At 45.5% G+C, this 17,357-nt stretch overlaps 1 protein-coding gene across 1 annotated transcript in view; it reads right to left on the reverse strand.

Moving 5' to 3' along the window:
* The window catches only part of LOC120027817 (neuropilin-1a), a 94,091-nt gene that overhangs the window by 15,416 nt on the left and 61,318 nt on the right, over positions 1-17,357 (reverse strand). Inside the window, exons 9-12 of the mRNA XM_038972863.1 lie at positions 17,003-17,147; positions 4,373-4,548; positions 3,934-4,089; positions 2,391-2,535 (exon numbers count right to left, since the gene is read on the reverse strand). Coding sequence (XP_038828791.1) covers positions 2,391-2,535; positions 3,934-4,089; positions 4,373-4,548; positions 17,003-17,147 — 622 coding nt within the window. The remainder of the gene's footprint in view (positions 1-2,390; positions 2,536-3,933; positions 4,090-4,372; positions 4,549-17,002; positions 17,148-17,357) is intronic.

The following is a 17,357-nucleotide window of genomic DNA, read 5'->3' on the forward strand; positions in this document are numbered from 1 at the left end:
TACACCACACACATACACTACACACACATACACCACATACACACCACACACATACACCACGCACATACACTACACACACATACACCACACACATACACTACACACACATACACCACATACACACCACACACATACACCACACACATACACCACACACATACACCACACACATACACCACGCACATACACCACGCACATACACCACGCACATACAGTACACCACACATACACTACACCACACATACACTACACACATACAACACACACATACACCACGCACATACACCACACACATACACCACGCACATACACCACGCACATACAGTACACCACACATACACTACACCACACATACACTACACACATACACTACACACATACACCACGCACATACACCACGCACATACACCACACACATACACTACACACATACACCACGCACATATACCATGCACATACAGTATAGCACGCACATACACCACACACGCAAACATATACAAACACATACAAGGCAGGCCATGCCAGTGGATTCAATCACAGAGCTATTAACAGCCCCCCTTTTATCAGGATACAGAGGAAGGTTTAGTGTGAATAGAGCCGGTGGATGGTGGATGCTGAGGCTTTAGGTTTGTGTCCCAAATGGCACCCTATTCCCTAAATTGTGAACTACTTTTGACCAGGGCACTACTTAGGGAATAGGGTGCCATTTGGAACACAAGCTAGATTTGGGTTTAGGCTGGAGATCTGATGCATGGGTCTAGAATTGGGCTGGAGGCTGGGCCCCACCCTGGCCTATAATTAGGGCCCACTGGCCTCGTTGGATGTGGGCAAGGCCGCAGCTCTGATCCATGCTCCGCTAACACACAGCCTGGATGTGTTTACCCTGACAGAGTAATGAGCGGGCTTCCCCAGGACAGCGGGAGGAAGGGAGGGAAGAAGGGAGGGAGATGGAGAGAGGGAGATTGGGAGAGAGGAAGATTGAGAGAGAGGTAGATTGAGAGAGAGGTAGATTAAGAGAGAGGGAGATTGAGAGAGAGGGAGTTGGAGATGGAGAGAGAGGGAGATGGAGAGAGAGGGAGATGGAGAGAGAAGAAGATGGAGAGAGAAGGAGATAGAGAGCGAAGGAGATTGAGAGACAGGGAGATTGAGAGACAGGGAGATGGAGAGAGAGGGAGATAGAGAGACAGGGAGATTGAGAAACAGGGAGATTGAGAAACAGGGAGATTGAGAGACAGGGAGATTGAGAGAGAAGGAGATGGAGAGAGAAGGAGATGGAGAGAGAAAGGGAGAGGAGAGAGTGCATGTGTGGTCTAGAATTCCCCTCTGCTATATGACATTTGAGTGATCAACCTCTGTCAGATTCAGGGTGGAGGGGTCATTGACAGGGTCAATGCTCTAGCTGGGGAAAGATGAATTTATCTGTACTCCTGGGGCTTAGCTTACACACCACCACTCATGTACCTGTGTCTGTATTTGTGTCTGTGTGTGTGTGTGTGTCTGTGTGTGTGTTTTTGAGTGTGTGGTGGCATTAACAGTGAAAACAAGCATTATCATCCTTCTAAAGCCCCGGTGGGACTCCATGGCTTACACAGGGCTGCGCTCGCTACAGCCTCCCTGAAATCCAATATGTAAATCCACTTAGGCCTGGCCCGCCAGAGCATGTTCTCATAGCAGAGAGGGGAGAGAGAGAGACGACAGAGAGAAAGACAGGTGGAGAGAGAGAGAGACACACACACAGAGAGAGAGAGAGGGGCGAGGTGAAGAGAGCGAGACAGAGCGAGAGCGAGGCAGACAGAGGGGAGAGGAGAGAGAGAGAAAGAGGAGAGTGGCCCCAGAGAAAGGATGGAACAGGGACTGGAAGGGGTTGGCAGTAATCCTCAGGGCAGATGGGGTTTCATTTGATCCCATGTAATATGTATGAGCGGTCTTGCTTCAGGAATGGCTTTGATGCAGCATGCATGGAGACTAGACAACTGTCCCTCTCAGGGAGAGATAGTGGGGCCTACTGGGCCCTGGACAGCTGTTGACTCCACGTGGAGAATCGTTCTAAGCATCTTTAAATACCCCAACCTTGACAAACACCATGTATTCAGTCGTAGAACTGTCATCACACGGATGACAGAAGATGTGTGTGTGTATGTGTGCGTCAGTGGAGGCTGCTGAGGGGAGGACGGGTCATAATAATGGCCGGAATAAAGTCAATGGAATAGTATCAGCCACATGGAAACCACATGTTTGATGTGTTTGCTACCAATCCATTGACTCCATTCCAGCCTTTATTATGAGCCGTCCTCCCTTCAGCAGCCTCCACTGGTGTGCGTGTGTGTTTGTAGTATACATGTGTCTACAATTAAAATGCGTGTGTGTGTAGGATTCCATTTGCGGCCTACCTTCCATCTCACAGCCCAGGAGCTCGAGACGCAGGCCCATCCCAGCAGGGGTGGACCTCTCTGGGTAAACCCTGATGTATCGGGTCAGCAAGGGCTCCACAGTCCTCAGCTCTGGTGTATCGTAGTTCTGATTCCCCTCGAAAATCTGTGGAGAGGACCACCTGTGTTAGTTCATCGACAACAGCAGAGGAGAAGTCCTATACCGTACACGCTGCAGCAGAGAGAGAGGCTGAGATAGGCAGATACAGATACAGAGAGACAGATACACAGAGAGAGAGAAAACGAGAGAGAAATGTTACTGTCTGATAATGGCATTGCTCTCTCTGATGTCTCTCTCCTATCACAGAGACCCTAAGGCAGACGTATTCCTTCCTTTGGAAAATGAGCAGGGCTCGAGCAGGGCTGAGAGAGGGGAGAAAACAATGGAAGATGGACCAGATTTCTCCGGCTGACATCTAAAAAGCACTGTCAGTGGGACTGTAAACGAGAGCCCGGTGGCTACAACTAGCACCTGCCGCCCCAGCAGGACACAGCGGTCAAGGGCAGCCTCAGCTCACTCTGTCTCTGCTCAGCCTCAGAAGTTCTCTATTTAGAGGAAAGAGAGAGGCTAGGGGCCTTTTCTTTGGGAATAACGTAGCGAAGGGGTAAGATAGAGGAGAGGAGAGGACTAATGCTTTCTCGCTGCTCAGCTTCTGATCTTGTCATCTGAATAAGAAAGGAGGATTCTGTTTGGGAATAACAGAGGTACACGTAGAGGCGAGGAGATGAAAGGACAGGAGAGAAGAGGAGAAGAGAGGAGAGGTGAAGGAAAGGACAGTAGTGGAGATGAGGAGAGGAGAGGTAGAGGAGGGGACAGTGATGGAGTGTAGTGGATCAGTGACCATTAACACTGGAACACGTCTTGTCTGTCTTTGATGCTCCGAGGTTCTTAGGGAAAGAGGGAGAGACAAGTAGGACAGGAAGATACCCAGCCTCTCACTCCTTCATAAATCAACCATCAGGTGATCTGGGACACATTTACACCACATCCTGTCGGAGAAAGTTGTAATTTGGGACGGGGCTGTAGAGGTACTTCCTGGAGGTGTGCGTCTGTGTGTGTGTGCGAGGTGTGTGTACGGTGTGTGTAAGATGCTGTGTGCGCGTGTGACCCACTCAAAGCATGCTGACAGCGGCAGATACATCTAGGGTCGTTTCTGCGTGTCACACGCTCTCTCTCAGCTCTCCTGCCTTTTTCTCCGCTCTCTTGAGTAGAGTACGATTCTACTGAAAGGCTTGAGCAACCTCAGCGAAATACTAAGAGGATAGACGCTAGGCAGCAGTAGGACTAGGAGACACCCTACAGATGGTTATCCTAATGTGCTATGAAGTACTACCCAAATGGACTCCATAAATGACTGATAACTGACTCAACGTCACTGGTTGTCAGTTTGGAATAGGGAGATAATTTCCCATTAGATAGTCAACAAAACCCACCTTTCTGTCAACTGCTCAACATGGTAAACACAACAAACAAACAACCAATGAAAACGGTTCTTCCTCTTACCTTTGGCTTGTTGCCGCTGGCGTCCTGGACCATCTTCCAATCAGATCCGTTGTTACTGTATCCCAGTCTGAACTTCTTCATGAACACTTTGTTCTCTCTGTGTTTCCCTCCCTGGATGATGAGCCCTCGTACCAGCTTCTCCTCCCCCAGGTCCACCTGCAGATGGAGAGGAAACGCATTATAAGCACTTCATAGATACTCATGACAGCATCATAATGCATTATACCTGTATACCGTAAGTAAAGTGTTTCCGAACTGTTTATTTGTAATCTCATCCTCATTTTGACCAAATTCTTTGTACGTAAAGGTAGGATATATTCTCCGAAAATATGTTATATGAACCAATAATATTTCATAACCATCGAACCTATCTCTAATCGCAAAGCCCCCCCCCCCCAAAAAAAACATAAGAATAGTCTATTAATATAGTTGATCTAACCTGTAGCCACTCTGAGGTGAAGGGCTGGGGCTGGGGCAGCAAGGTCCACCCGGAGCGGCTGGTCAGCAGGCGGGCGTTCTCGGGTACCCAGCTCCGGTCAGTGTGGGACGAAGCTGTGATCTGGGCATCAGTGATCAGGCCCGATACCATGCCAAGCATGCCTGAACACGGATACTCTGAGAGGGGGAGAGAGAGATGGAGGTTAGCATAAGTCTTTCAATGAGCAAGAGGGATTTGAGAGAGAACCTGAGGGGGATATTTTTATCTCAATAAATGATTTGTATCACCAGTCCGAGAAGGTTGTTTTTCATGGTTTATGTGGTAATAGGGGAAAAGAGAGGGATGGGTTGAGTGACTGAGACAGTGAGTGATAGTGATGGTGTGAGAGAGAAACACTCTAGCTTTGTGATGCCTCCACCTCTCTCTCTCTCTCTCTCTCTCTCTCTCTCTCTCTCTCTCTCTCTCTCTCTCTCTCTCTCTCTCTCTCTCTCTCTCTCTCTCTCTCTCTCTCTCTCTCTCTCTCTCTCTCTCTCTCTCTCTCTCTCTCTCTCTCTCTCTCTCTCTCTCTCTCTCTCTCTCTCTCTCTCTCTCTCTCTCTCTCTCTCTCTCTCTCTCTCTCTCTCTCTCTCTCTCTCTCTCCTAACCGCTTGAATACTAATTTCTCCGCCTGGAGTGTTTGTCTCCCGGCCTCCAATTAAAACTCTCCCTTCCTTCAGCGGTCATTTCTACCTGGGAGAGCTATTCTTTCATCTTGAACCCCCTCCCTCCCTTCATCCCCATCGACCCCCCCTTTCCTTTTGTCGTTCTATACCTCTGCTCTAATTTAGCCCTGTGTTCTCCGAGCTTTCATCCTGAATCTGTGTTCGTTCATTTTCATCCCCTTGAGTGCCTTGTGCATTCTACCTTTCATTCTACCTTTCATATGCCCTAACTGCTTGCTGCTGGTGGTGGTTTCACTTCGTGCCGTTTGCACCTTCTGGCTCAGAAAAATGTTCCGGCAATGAATCCACACACACAGGCTGACTGTCTTGTCTGTCTCCTGACTAGCCGTCTCTTTCCTTTCCATCCACTTAATCAAAAGAGTCTGCAGTGACCTGCAGTAACCAATATCATATTTACAATCTGCTCCCAGGGAGAGGGATAAAAGGAGATATATTCTTGGAACGTCTGCGACTGTATGAAACTCAGTGTAACTCTGCCAAACCAACAGAACAAGGCTTCATTCAATCTTTTCCATCGTTATCACAGTTCCTGTTCAGAACAGAGAGGAATAAACTAGTTCTACGTGACTCCCAGGAGACCCAAACGAGTCCAAATCGAATCAGAGAGAATGCCATGGTTCCTCAGGACAGGACCAAACGCTCACGGGGAGATTTGTCATCCGTTTGAGGCTGAGAATTTCTCTTTCGTCGCCTGCCAAGCGCCCTGTGAGTGTGATCCCTGTGATCTCTGATGGAGCCATGTCAGAGGGAAGCTAAGGCACTCCACTGCGGTGGCTCACGCTCTCGCTCTTTGAAGCCGATGGATAAGAGAGAGTTAGAGAGGGGTGTTTCCAGGGGGATTTGGAAGTTTGGGTGATCAGAGCACCACAGGTCATCTGCTGTGGTCACGAGCTTTTAATGCACCTCAGTTGGGACTGTTTTGGGCGGCACGCACACCGGACACACCCATAAACCGACCGCGCGTGTGTGTAGTGGCACACCACTGCAAGGGGCAAGGCTGAGCAGGGTAACCTAGGGTTTTCCTGGGGAACTCTGTGGCTAAACACACACATGGGCTTATTTACCAATAGAACAGCAGAGAGTCAGCAGTCAGAAGGGAAGAGGTTAAGTTATTAATACGTAGGTGTGTACAGTATCTCCAACTGCAGGGCACATCTCATGCGCAAAGACCAGATAAGATTAGACACAACCTGAAGGCCCTCCCACTGGGCACAAATGTCAATTCAACATCTATTCCACGTTGGCTGCAATGAAATGACGTGGAAACAATGTTTAGATCAGTGGGCTGTTTCTCTGTGGGCTTAGAACGGACAGCTTTGATATCTCCTAAAAAACATTTGTCAGTAATCTCTCTGAATGCAGGACTGAAAGCAGCCTTAAAGCAGAACCTCTCAAACCTGACCAGAGAATTACAAGATCACGCTCTCTCTCTTTCTCTCTCTCTCTGTCTCTCTCTCTCTGTCTCTCTCTATCTGTCTCTCTCTCTCTGTCTCTCTCTCTCTCTGTCTCTCTCTCTCTCTGTCTCTCTCTCTCTCTGTCTCTCTCTCTCTCTGTCTCTCTCTATCTGTCTCTCTCTCTCTGTCTCTCTCTCTGTCTCTTTCTCTGTCTCTCTTTCTCACTCTGACTCTCTCTCTCTCTCTGTCTCTCTCTCTCTGTCTCTCTCTCTCTGTCTCTCTCTCTCTCTCTCTCTCTCTCGTCGGAGTGCATGCTGGGAGTGAGTCGTCAAGCAGGAGTGATTGTGAGAGCGACTGGAATTCTTTTCACTCTATTGGGTTTTGGTATGTTTATATATATATATTGATTAGTTTAGTTGTTTTAAGGGTATCTTGTCTAACTATCACTAAGCACGTATAAGGGTGGTGGGATCGTTGAGGTTGGTTTTTTTCGCGAGGGCACAACCAGCGGGTGGGGCTGGTTGAAATGGCCACTCGTGGAAGTTTGGAGTATGAAAAACTTAGTCGGCGCAATGGAATAAAAATTCCGGCAGCGGCTGGGTGTTCAGTGGAAGAATGTGTTTTGGCTGTGGGTACTATTATTGGGTATGATAGCATCAAATCAGCCTCAAGGATGAATAGCGCAGTAGTGATATTCTTAGATTCCATTGAAAAGGTGAATACAATGGTGGAGAGAGGTGTTGTGTTGCGGGAGACACAGACGCCGGTATTTCCGCTTATGAATCCGGCTAAGAAGGTTATATTGTCTAACGTACCACCATTTGTTAGAGATGAAGTGTTGGAGCGAGAATTATCTCGTCATGGTCAAATTGTATCTACAATAAAGAAGGTTCTTTTTGGATGCAAATCTCCGTTGCTGAAACATGTCGTGTCTCATAGGAGGCAAGTGCATATGATATTAAAAAAGGACGTTGATGAACTGAATTTAGCGTTCAGTTTTAAGATTGATGGATTTGATTATGTTTTTTACGCTTCTACTGAATCAATGAAATGTTTTGGTTGTGGAAGAGAGGGGCATTTGGTGCGTAGTTGTCCTGAGAAGGAGCGCGCAGAGCCCGGTAGTAGCTATAGTGATGGTACAGCTAACGCATCAACGCGAAGGGATGAACCTGCTAAAAATGCAGGGGACGGAAGAAGGTGGGCAGATGTGGTTGGAAAAGTAGGAGAGGAAGGCAGTGTGGATACGGGGGCAATTGTGGTAGATCAGAACAAAGAGGGAGGGGAAACAGTCGGTGAGATTGCGACTGCCGTCGCTGAGGTGGTGCTGGAAAATGAAATCGGAGATAAAGAGGAAATTGAAATAACAGAAAAGGAAGAAGCTGTTTTCAAAGTACCGAGGAGTAAGAGAAATAATGTAGGGGGTGGTGAAGGGTCTAATTCTAAGAGGAAGGTTGAGATTGATAAATTAGTTGAGGATGAAAAGGTTGAAGAGATGGTGGAGTTTTCCTCTGGGGAAGATAGCGAGAGTGAGTCATCTGACGCGTCACAACAAAATAGCGAGATAATTGGGGAGGACGGGAGATATGGAATTAAGAAGGTACGTCAATTTCTGAAGTTGACAAAAGGGAAGAAATATATGCAGGATTACAATATAACTGATTTTTCCCCTGAAAGTGAATTGTTTATTGAATCAGCAAAGTTTCTGATGTCAAAAATAACAGGGGGAGGTTTGACAAGCCCTGAAATTGCTAGACTCAAGAAAGTGGTCACGAGAGTGATAAGTGATGTAAATTCTAAAGAAAATGAAAGAGTTCAGTTGCAGCTTTAACTCTGTAAAGAGATGGGGTGTCTGTATTTTCCTCTGTATATTTTTTTCTTTCATGAGCAGTTTTAAGATTTCTTCTTTAAACGTAAATGGGGCAAGAGATGGTAAAAAAAGAGCCATAGTGTATGAGTTAATTAGGGGAAAGGGAAGTGACATAAATTTTCTACAAGAAACGCATAGTAATTTGGAAAATGAAGTTATGTGGAAACAGGAGTGGGGGGGGACAGTGGTGTGTAGTCATAAAAACTCAAAAAGTGGGGGTGTGGCTATATTGTTCTCAAGAGGGTTTTTGCCTTTGTCTTATGAGGTTGAAGAGGTAGTTGAGGGGAGGTTATTAAAAGTTAGAGCAAGGTATGAAAACATCACTATGTGTCTGATAAATGTATATGCCCCAGTGGTGGCAGTTGAGAGGGTATGTTTTTTAGAGACATTATCAAATACCATTGAGAAATGTAACAATGAAGATTATTTATTTATTGCTGGGGATTTTAACTGCACAGTCAGTGATTTAGATAGAAATCACCAAGAACCTCATATAGCCTCAAGGACTTTTTTAAAACGCCTCATTGTAACACATGAACTGTGTGATATTTGGCGGAGTCAAAATGGAGGCACAAGGCAGTACACCTGGGCGCATGTGAGAGAGAACACCATCTCTATGGCCAGGTTAGATAGGTTTTATTGTTTTGAGCATCAATCTCAGGTCTGTAAATCAAGTGTGACAACCCCAGTGGGATTTTCTGATCATTGTTTAATAACAGAGGTGGTGTTCATTAACGATGTAAAACCCAAAAGCGCATACTGGCATTTTAATATAACTTTATTGAGTGATGCTCACTTCAGGAAATGTTTTTGTTTTTTCTGGGAGAGGTGGAGGTCTCAAAAGGCCAGTTTTGTATCCCTTCAACAGTGGTGGGATATAGGGAAAATCCAGATTCAACAATTTTGTAATCAATACACGAGGAATGTCACCAAGGATATCACCAGATCAATGAAAGCCCTAGAGTTTGAAATAGTGGAACTCATGACGTTGGTTGAGACCACAGGAGATCGAGGCCATACGCAGGCACTCAAGAGAAAAAAAGTTGCATTGGCAGACCTGCTGGGTATCAGAGCACAGGGGGCATTGGTGAGAAGTAAGTTTCAGGGAATCTCTGAAATGGATGCCTCATCCAAATTTTTCTTTGGTTTAGAGAAAAAGAATGGACAAAGAAAAATTATTCATTGTCTCAAATCAGCTGTTGGACAAGAGCTCACTAGCCCTAGTGAAATTAGAAAGAGGGCAGTAGAGTTCTATGCTGAGCTCTACAAGTGTGAGTACAAAGAGGATAAAACAGTGACACAGCAGTTCCTTGATGGGCTCCCAAAGGTGGCTGCAGAAGCTCAGGTTGAGCTTGAGCAACCATTGTCTTTGCAGGAGTTATACACTGCATTAAAAGGCATGGAAAATGGAAGGGCACCAGGCATTGATGGGCTTCCCGTTGACTTTTTTAAGTCTTTTTGGACTATGTTGGGAGAGGATTGGCTAGCAGTAGTTAATGATAGTTTAACCGGAGGGTTACTACCAATAAGCTGCAGAAGGGCTGTCCTCACCCTACTGCCCAAAAAGGGTGACCCTAGGGAGGTGAAAAACTGGAGGCCGGTGGCTTTACTGTGCACTGATTATAAGATCCTGTCCAAGGCTTTGTCCAACAGGCTGAGGGAGGTGATGGGGCAAATCATACATACGGACCAGTCCTACTGTGTTCCTGGCAGGCAGATAGGGGATAACATTTCTCTGATTCGTGATTTTTTGGACGTCTCTAGGGCTATTGGGTTGGATGCTGGTCTAATTTCAATTGATCAGGAAAAGGCATTTGACCGAGTTGAACATCAATATTTATGGCACACGTTTGAGGCGTTTGGGTTCAGCTCTGGTTTTATAGCCATGATAAAGGTGATATATGGTGACATTGAAAGTGTATTGAAAGTTAACGGTGGTTTGAGTGCTCCTTTTAAAGTGTGTAGAGGTATTAGGCAGGGATGTTCTTTATCAGGGATGTTATATGCCATTGCTATAGAGCCACTACTAAATAGCATTAGAAGTCGGATTGAAGGGGTGTACCTTTCAGAGGATATTCCTCCTATTCGTCTCTCAGCATATGCTGATGATGTAGTTGTTTTAGTTAAAAATCAAGCGGAGGTGGATAGTTTGAGTCTAATGGTTGATTGTTTTAGGGGAATATCCTCTGCAAAAGTAAATTGGGAAAAGAGTTGTGCTTTACAGATTGGAGAATGGTCTGGAGGGATCATGGCTTTGCCAGGGGGGCTGGAATGGTGTAAGGGAGGGTTTAAGTATCTTGGAGTGTACCTAGGAGATGAGGGGACTATGGAAAAAAATTGGATTGGGGTGGTTGAAATGGTGGAAGGGAGGATGAAGAGATGGCGTTGGTTGTTATCTCGAATGTCATATAGGGGGCGAACTATTATAGTTAACAATGTGATTGCCTCTGCACTATGGCATCGGTTGTCAGTTTTAGAACCACCATCTGGCCTTCTAGCTAAGATACAGGTAATTATTGTGGATTTCTTTTGGGATAAATATCACTGGGTTCCACAAAGTGTTTTGTATTTGTCAAAAGAGGAGGGGGGACAAGGTCTTGTACATCTTGCTAGTAGGGCTGCTGCTTTCCGGTTTCAGTTTATTCAAAGGTTGCTTTATGGACCGGAAAATGTGGTGTGGAGAGGGGTAGCAGGCCTTGTATTACAGAGGGTTGGAGGATTAGGTTTAAAGAAGGCTTTATTTCTGGTTGATAGTAGCCAGATTTCTAGGGAGGGAGTACCTCCGTTTTACAGAGGTCTTCTCAGAGTGTGGAGCATAATGAAGGTGTCCAGACGAACTTCAGCGGAGTCAGTGCATTGGTTGTTGGAGGAACCTCTGGTGTATGGGGCAAGACTGGATTGTACAACTGCAGCTGTTCCACATTTCTCCAAGATTCTGGTGAAGGGCAAAATTATCACCTTAAAACAGTTAATGGCCATGGCAGGGCCCGCCTTAATGGATGGAAGACGGGTGGCTGAACATTTGGGGGTGAGGTCGGAAAGGATTGTCGGACAAATGCTGGGAAGCTGCAGGAAGGCTCTGTCAGCGGAAGAGTGGGGAATGCTTAATAGCCACAAGAAGAAGGTACAAGATGAAGACGTCTCATTTCCAAGACTAGGGATTACACCAAATATCCCAGAGTCAGAGAGAAAGGGTTTATTGTTGGATTTGAGAGGGTTGGAGGAGGTGGGTTTGGATGAGGTGAATGGGAAGGACTTGTATAGGGGGTGTGTCAAGGTGTTAAATAAAGATAAATTGAAAAATAGAAAAGACACTCCATGGAGGGTAAAATTGGGAATTGATGACAAGGTAAAGCCAGCATGGAGAGCACTGTACAAACCACCGTTACAAAAGGGTACTGGTGATATGCAATGGAGGGTTTTACATGGCATTATTGCAGTTAATGCTTTTGTATCTGTTATTAACTCAGATGTTAGAGATGGATGTCCTTTTTGTAATATAAGAGAAACCATTTTTCACTGTTTTATGGAGTGTGAGAGGATAAAACCTCTATTGGAAATACTGGAATCTTTGTTTAGAGCTGTAGGTGAGATTTTCAATAACAATGTTTTTATTTTGGGGTTTCAATATAGTAAGCAACAGAAAAGAAAATGTCAACTGTTAAATTTTATTTTGGGACAAGCTAAGATGTCAATTTTTTTGAGTAGGAAACATAAGATAGACACGGGATATGGGAAGGATATAAGATGTGTTTTTAAAGGATTAGTGAAAGCAAGAATAAAAGTGGATTTTGAGTTCTTCTCAGCTGTAAAAGATCTCCCATTGTTTGAGGAGAAGTGGGCATACGAAGGAGCGTTTTGTTTTGTAGAGGAGGGGAAATTATTTTTTGTTGATGAAATAAGTTGAATGTATATGTTCTTTTGTATTTTTATTTTATTTATTTTGTGTAGGAATTACATTTATTGTTTCATTTCTGAAAAGGCAGTGTGTCATTATTTATGTTAACAATTGAGTAGAAAATAAAGGTTTTATAAAAACTCAAAAACTCTCTCTCTGTCTCTCTCTCTCTCTCTCTCTCTGTCTCTCTCTCTCTCTCTGTCTCTCTCTCTCTCTGTCTCTCTCTCTCTCTCTGTCTCTCTCTCTCTCTGTCTCTCTCTATCTGTCTCTCTCTCTCTGTCTCTCTCTCTCTGTCTCTCTCTCTCTGTCTCTCTCTCTCTGTCTCTCTCTCTCTCTCTCTGTCTCTCTCTCTGTCTCTTTCTCTGTCTCTCTTTCTCACTCTGACTCTCTCTCTGTCTCCTCTCCTCTCTGAGCGTGTGCAGAACATCCAGCTGGCAGTGTGATCAGAGTGGTGCCCTGCCCGCCGTCGGCTGATGAGGTCACAGAGTGGCGCTCCCTGCTCCTGTGATGTGTCTGCAGTGCGGTGTGTGTGTGTGTGTGTCCGCAGTGCGGTGTGTGTGTGTATGTCTGTGCGTGTGTGTGTCTGCAGTGCGGTCTGGTCTCACGTCCAAACATTGAAGCGCTCCAGCTGTGTGCCAGCACTGCACTGCCCTCTGCATACACACGCATGCAAATGTGTGACCAACGCAGACCAACAAATGCACACACATACATTAAGCCCTTCACAATGCCATAAAATAAATGCATGTTGACAAAGAGGCAGGGATGCTGTGAACCTGACCACAATCAAAGCCCTGTAGTGGGTGGAAGGTTGCCAGCATCACACTGATGAAGACCACTGCAGACTTTGTGGACCCAGCAGGGGGCTGAGACTGAGGGGGTTGGGGAAAGGACAGAGGGTAGGACAAGAGCCACGGAGAAGGTGTGTGTGTGTGTGTGTGCGTGTGTATGCAGGCAGTTGCAGTACTCAGCTATGGGAAGCCACTCGCCTGGCCCGCTAAACTACTCTGCCTGCCGGCCTGCCTGCTGTTGATGTCATCCATATTGAATGAGGTACATCTAAACATCAGGTAACATCGATGTGTAATCATCTTCATGCACCTCTCCTTCATAATGTAGAAGGCAGCACTCGCCTCAGAGTAAACCCTCTCTCACTGGGCTCTCACTACTGTGAGTTAGGGAGACACCGAAATGTACACAATAGTTACCCGGAGGAAAATGGGAGAGGGTCATGCTTTTTAAAATTTAGTCCAGGGAAGGGTAATGTAATTTGTAATCGATGAAATGCAATATTACTCAGGGTTGGAGAATGAGTTGCTTATTATAGTATCTCATGTGTGCCCGATGCTGCCCCTCATCCTTGATTCCATGCTGGGCGCGCAATATCAAGTGCACCTAGTGTGGTCTCAATCAGCCTGCCCTGCTCTTATTGATGTAAACCCTACTGTGCTGCCTAACCAAGGACTGTACTGTGTGTGGTGGCATTTCCAGGAGGCGAGTTAATTTGTCCAAAAAATGCAATATATGTGCGCACAAACTAGGCCTACTGATGTCCTGTTCAGTTCGAGAGAGAGAGAGAGAGGAGAGAGAGAGAGAGAGAGAGAGAGAGAGAGAGAGAGAGAGAGAGAGAGAGAGAGAGAGAGAGAGAGAGAGAGAGAGAGAGAGAGAGAGAGAGAGAGAGAGAGAGAGAGAGAGCGTGGAGATGAGAAACAGGAATGAAGGTATTTTCTAAATGTTATTCTGGATCCACATTAGCTGTTGCCAAGGCAGCAGCTACTTTTCCTGGGGTCCAAAGCTTGCTACTGATATAATTGATTTTAATACAAATTAAATGGACCTGATTCTATAAAACGATCTATAATTACGCTTTAGTCCGCAATGCTTTATGCTAGAAACAAGCTGTAAAATGCCGGGGAAAGACGTGAATCCAATGCATATGGGATATACTTGGGCTGTCTCTATGACTTTCAGAGGCTGCGCTACAACCTTCTATAGCCGATGAGCAGTGGAGAGGCGCTCTTTTTTGGGGGGTTAGGGAGCGCAAGAAAATTATGAAATGACGTCATAATTTCTCTATCAAAGTTTGTACCGACAGATTGAATATCACTATAGAATAGGTGCATAAAATGCATCCTCCAATTGCCACGTCTGCCTACTTGCCCACACATCTTGTCTCAAGAAAATGTTATATTATGAATAACCTCAAACACCAAGTTAGGCATTCCTCATTTCAAAGTAGGCCATCATCTGTCAATGGTGAATGATAATTCTTCCCGTTTTACAGGTGAAACGCCCAAAGTGCATGCCAGTCACTTGAAGTCAATCAGTTTCATGGGAAGATGCATGTAGAGCTTCTAGGATGACTGTTTCTTGAGCGAATTAAAGCAGATGGCGTGAACAAGCGACTATATTAGCATTTCTTGTAGGTCTATTTTGATTCAATCTAAGCATAGCCTGTAGTGTGTGCAGTTTTAATGATTGTTGAAAGAATATTGGAATATTCAGCTTCAGACAAGAAATGACTGAGGAGGTGTTTTTGGTGTAACATACTGTAATATAGTAGGCCTATATGGTATTACACTGTATATACAAAAGTATGTGGACACCCCTTCAAATGAGTGGATTCTGCTATTTCAGCCACACCCGTTGCTGACAGGTGTATAAAATCGAGCACACAGCCATGCAATCTCCATATACAAACATTGGCAGTAGAATGGCCTTAGTGAAGAGCTCAGTGACTTTCAACGTGGCACCGTCATAGGATGCCACCTTTCCAACAAGTCAGTTTGTCAAATTTCTGCCGTGCTAGAGCTGCCCCGGTCAACTGTAAGTGCTGTTATTGGGGAAGTGGAAACGTCTAGGAGCAACAACGGCTCAGCCGTGAAGTGGCAGGACACACAAGCTCACAGAACGGGAGTGCTGAACCGCTTAGCTCGTAAAAATAGTCTGTCCTCGGTTGCAACACTCGCTACTGAGTTTCAAACTTCCTCTGGAAGCAACGTCAGCACAAGAACTGTTTGTCGGGAGCTTCATGAAATGGGTTTCTATGGCCGAGCAGCCGTACACAATGCATAGTGCCAACTGTAAAGTTTGGTGGAGAAGGAATAATGGTCTGGGGCTGTTTTTCATGGTTTGGGCCCCTTAGTTCCAGTGTAGGGAAATCTTAATGCTACAGCATACAATGACATTCTAGACGATTCCGTGCTTCTAAATTCCAACCCCATCGAACACCTTTGGGATGAATTGGAACGCCGTCTGCGAGCCAGGCTTAATCACCCAACATCAGTGCCCAAACTCACTAATGCTCTTGTGATTGAATGGAAGTCCCCGCAGCAATGTTCCAACATCTAGTGGAAAGCCTTCCCAGAGTGGAGGCTGTTATAGCAGCAAAGGGGGGACCAACTCCATAGTAATGCCCATGATTTTAGAATGAGATATTTGACAAGCATGTCCACATACTTTTGGTCATGTAGTGTACTGGATATACGGATCTGCTATGTAAAATACTAATGAATCACTTTGTGACCTTGTGAGACATTGATTCAGCTTTGATCTAACTTCACTAAATGAGCACCATTGTGAGAAGTGATACTCTTCTATTTGTAATAATAATAATAATAATAATAATAAGTGATGTGTAGGACTATTACATGTAGGCCACATCTTGATGAGGGTTATTTTGAGCGATTTGAGCGCCCTGCTGAAAGGACAGCTGTGGTCAGGTATCGTTATGACTTCCAGTGCGCAAGGTGTTCCGTAGAATTTTCTGAACATAATGGAAGACGCGCAGTGAATATGGATCGTAGATGTCATTGGTGTGACGAGGTTCATGCAGGGGATCAGTTTGTCTGCATACACAATAGAGGTGGTACGTTTCTGTAAGCTAAGCACTCGGAACAGGAGGGCGAGTTGAAGTGGGTCGTACAGGACTGTTTTTGAGGACAGACGTTTTAGCAACCCCCGGTAGAGTTTTCTGTCTGTGACTGTTCTTGTTCCGTCGGATTTGGCACGCTCAAAGTGGCGTTTGCAGACACGCCTACAATCCATAATTACCTGATGATATGTGGCTGCTATGTTAAACAATGGAATGGCTCAAATTCATTCATGATCAGATACTTCAGTTGTAACTGGTTCTGTTGCGCTCAACTTTTACGGTTGATTGACCACTTTAGTTCTGTTACAAACTTAGACTCCTCTTTTTTAACAATAGCCTGCATGGAAATGTTCATTCCAGATTGTATCCAGGTATCACTCATTATAAATAACATACAGTCCCTTAGTGAATCATTTCAGCTACTCTTCTAGATGAGGAGGGAAATATCAGCCAGGTACATGAGAGATGAGAGGCCTAAACAAATCGTAAAGGAGCACTTAGATACTCATTTTACCGAAAGGTCAAACAATATACCATCACCAGCAGTGACTTGCATGCATTTGAATGTTGTTTGGTCATTTGAATGGTAAACTAACATCTCTTATGTATTTATCCTTTATTTAGCTAAGTCAGTTAAGAACAAACTCTTATTTACAATGACGGCCTAGGAGCAGTGGGTTAACTGCCTTGTTCAGGGGCAGAACGACAGATTTTTACCTCGTCAGCTCGGGGATTCAATCTAGCAACCTTTTCGGTTGCTGGCCCAACGCTCTAACCACTAGGCTACCTGCCGCCCCTATGTAACGCTAAGTAGCGTCTGGCTGCCAGACAGAGAGATATAGTGTGTGAAGCATTGGGATCTCCATGGTACTGACCTGATATTTTACAGCCGTACACCTCGAAGCGCAGAGCGATGCCTGTTTCCCAGGCGACGGGCCGGATCCGGATGAAGCGGGTGAGCGTGGGTTTGGGAAGCTTCGTCCTGGCGACTTCAATGGGGTTGGTGTTCCCTTGGAAAACCTGGGAGGAGAGGAGCTGTTCATTATTCACAGAGTTTGTTTAGTGTAGTAGTAGAGCCACCAGGAGAGAGGCCTACTGGGCCAACTGAGGCCTTGGCCTCGCCTCACACAGTGCCCCAGAAACAGAGCTCAATGGCGGGGCACAGGCCATATGCAGGACAGCCTCCCTTCATTGTTCGTATTAGGCTACTGTCTTTAGACTATATACTAT

The sequence above is a fragment of the Salvelinus namaycush genome, chromosome 33, assembly GCF_016432855.1.
Source record: "Salvelinus namaycush isolate Seneca chromosome 33, SaNama_1.0, whole genome shotgun sequence".
NCBI classification, from domain to species: Eukaryota; Metazoa; Chordata; class Actinopteri; order Salmoniformes; family Salmonidae; genus Salvelinus; species Salvelinus namaycush.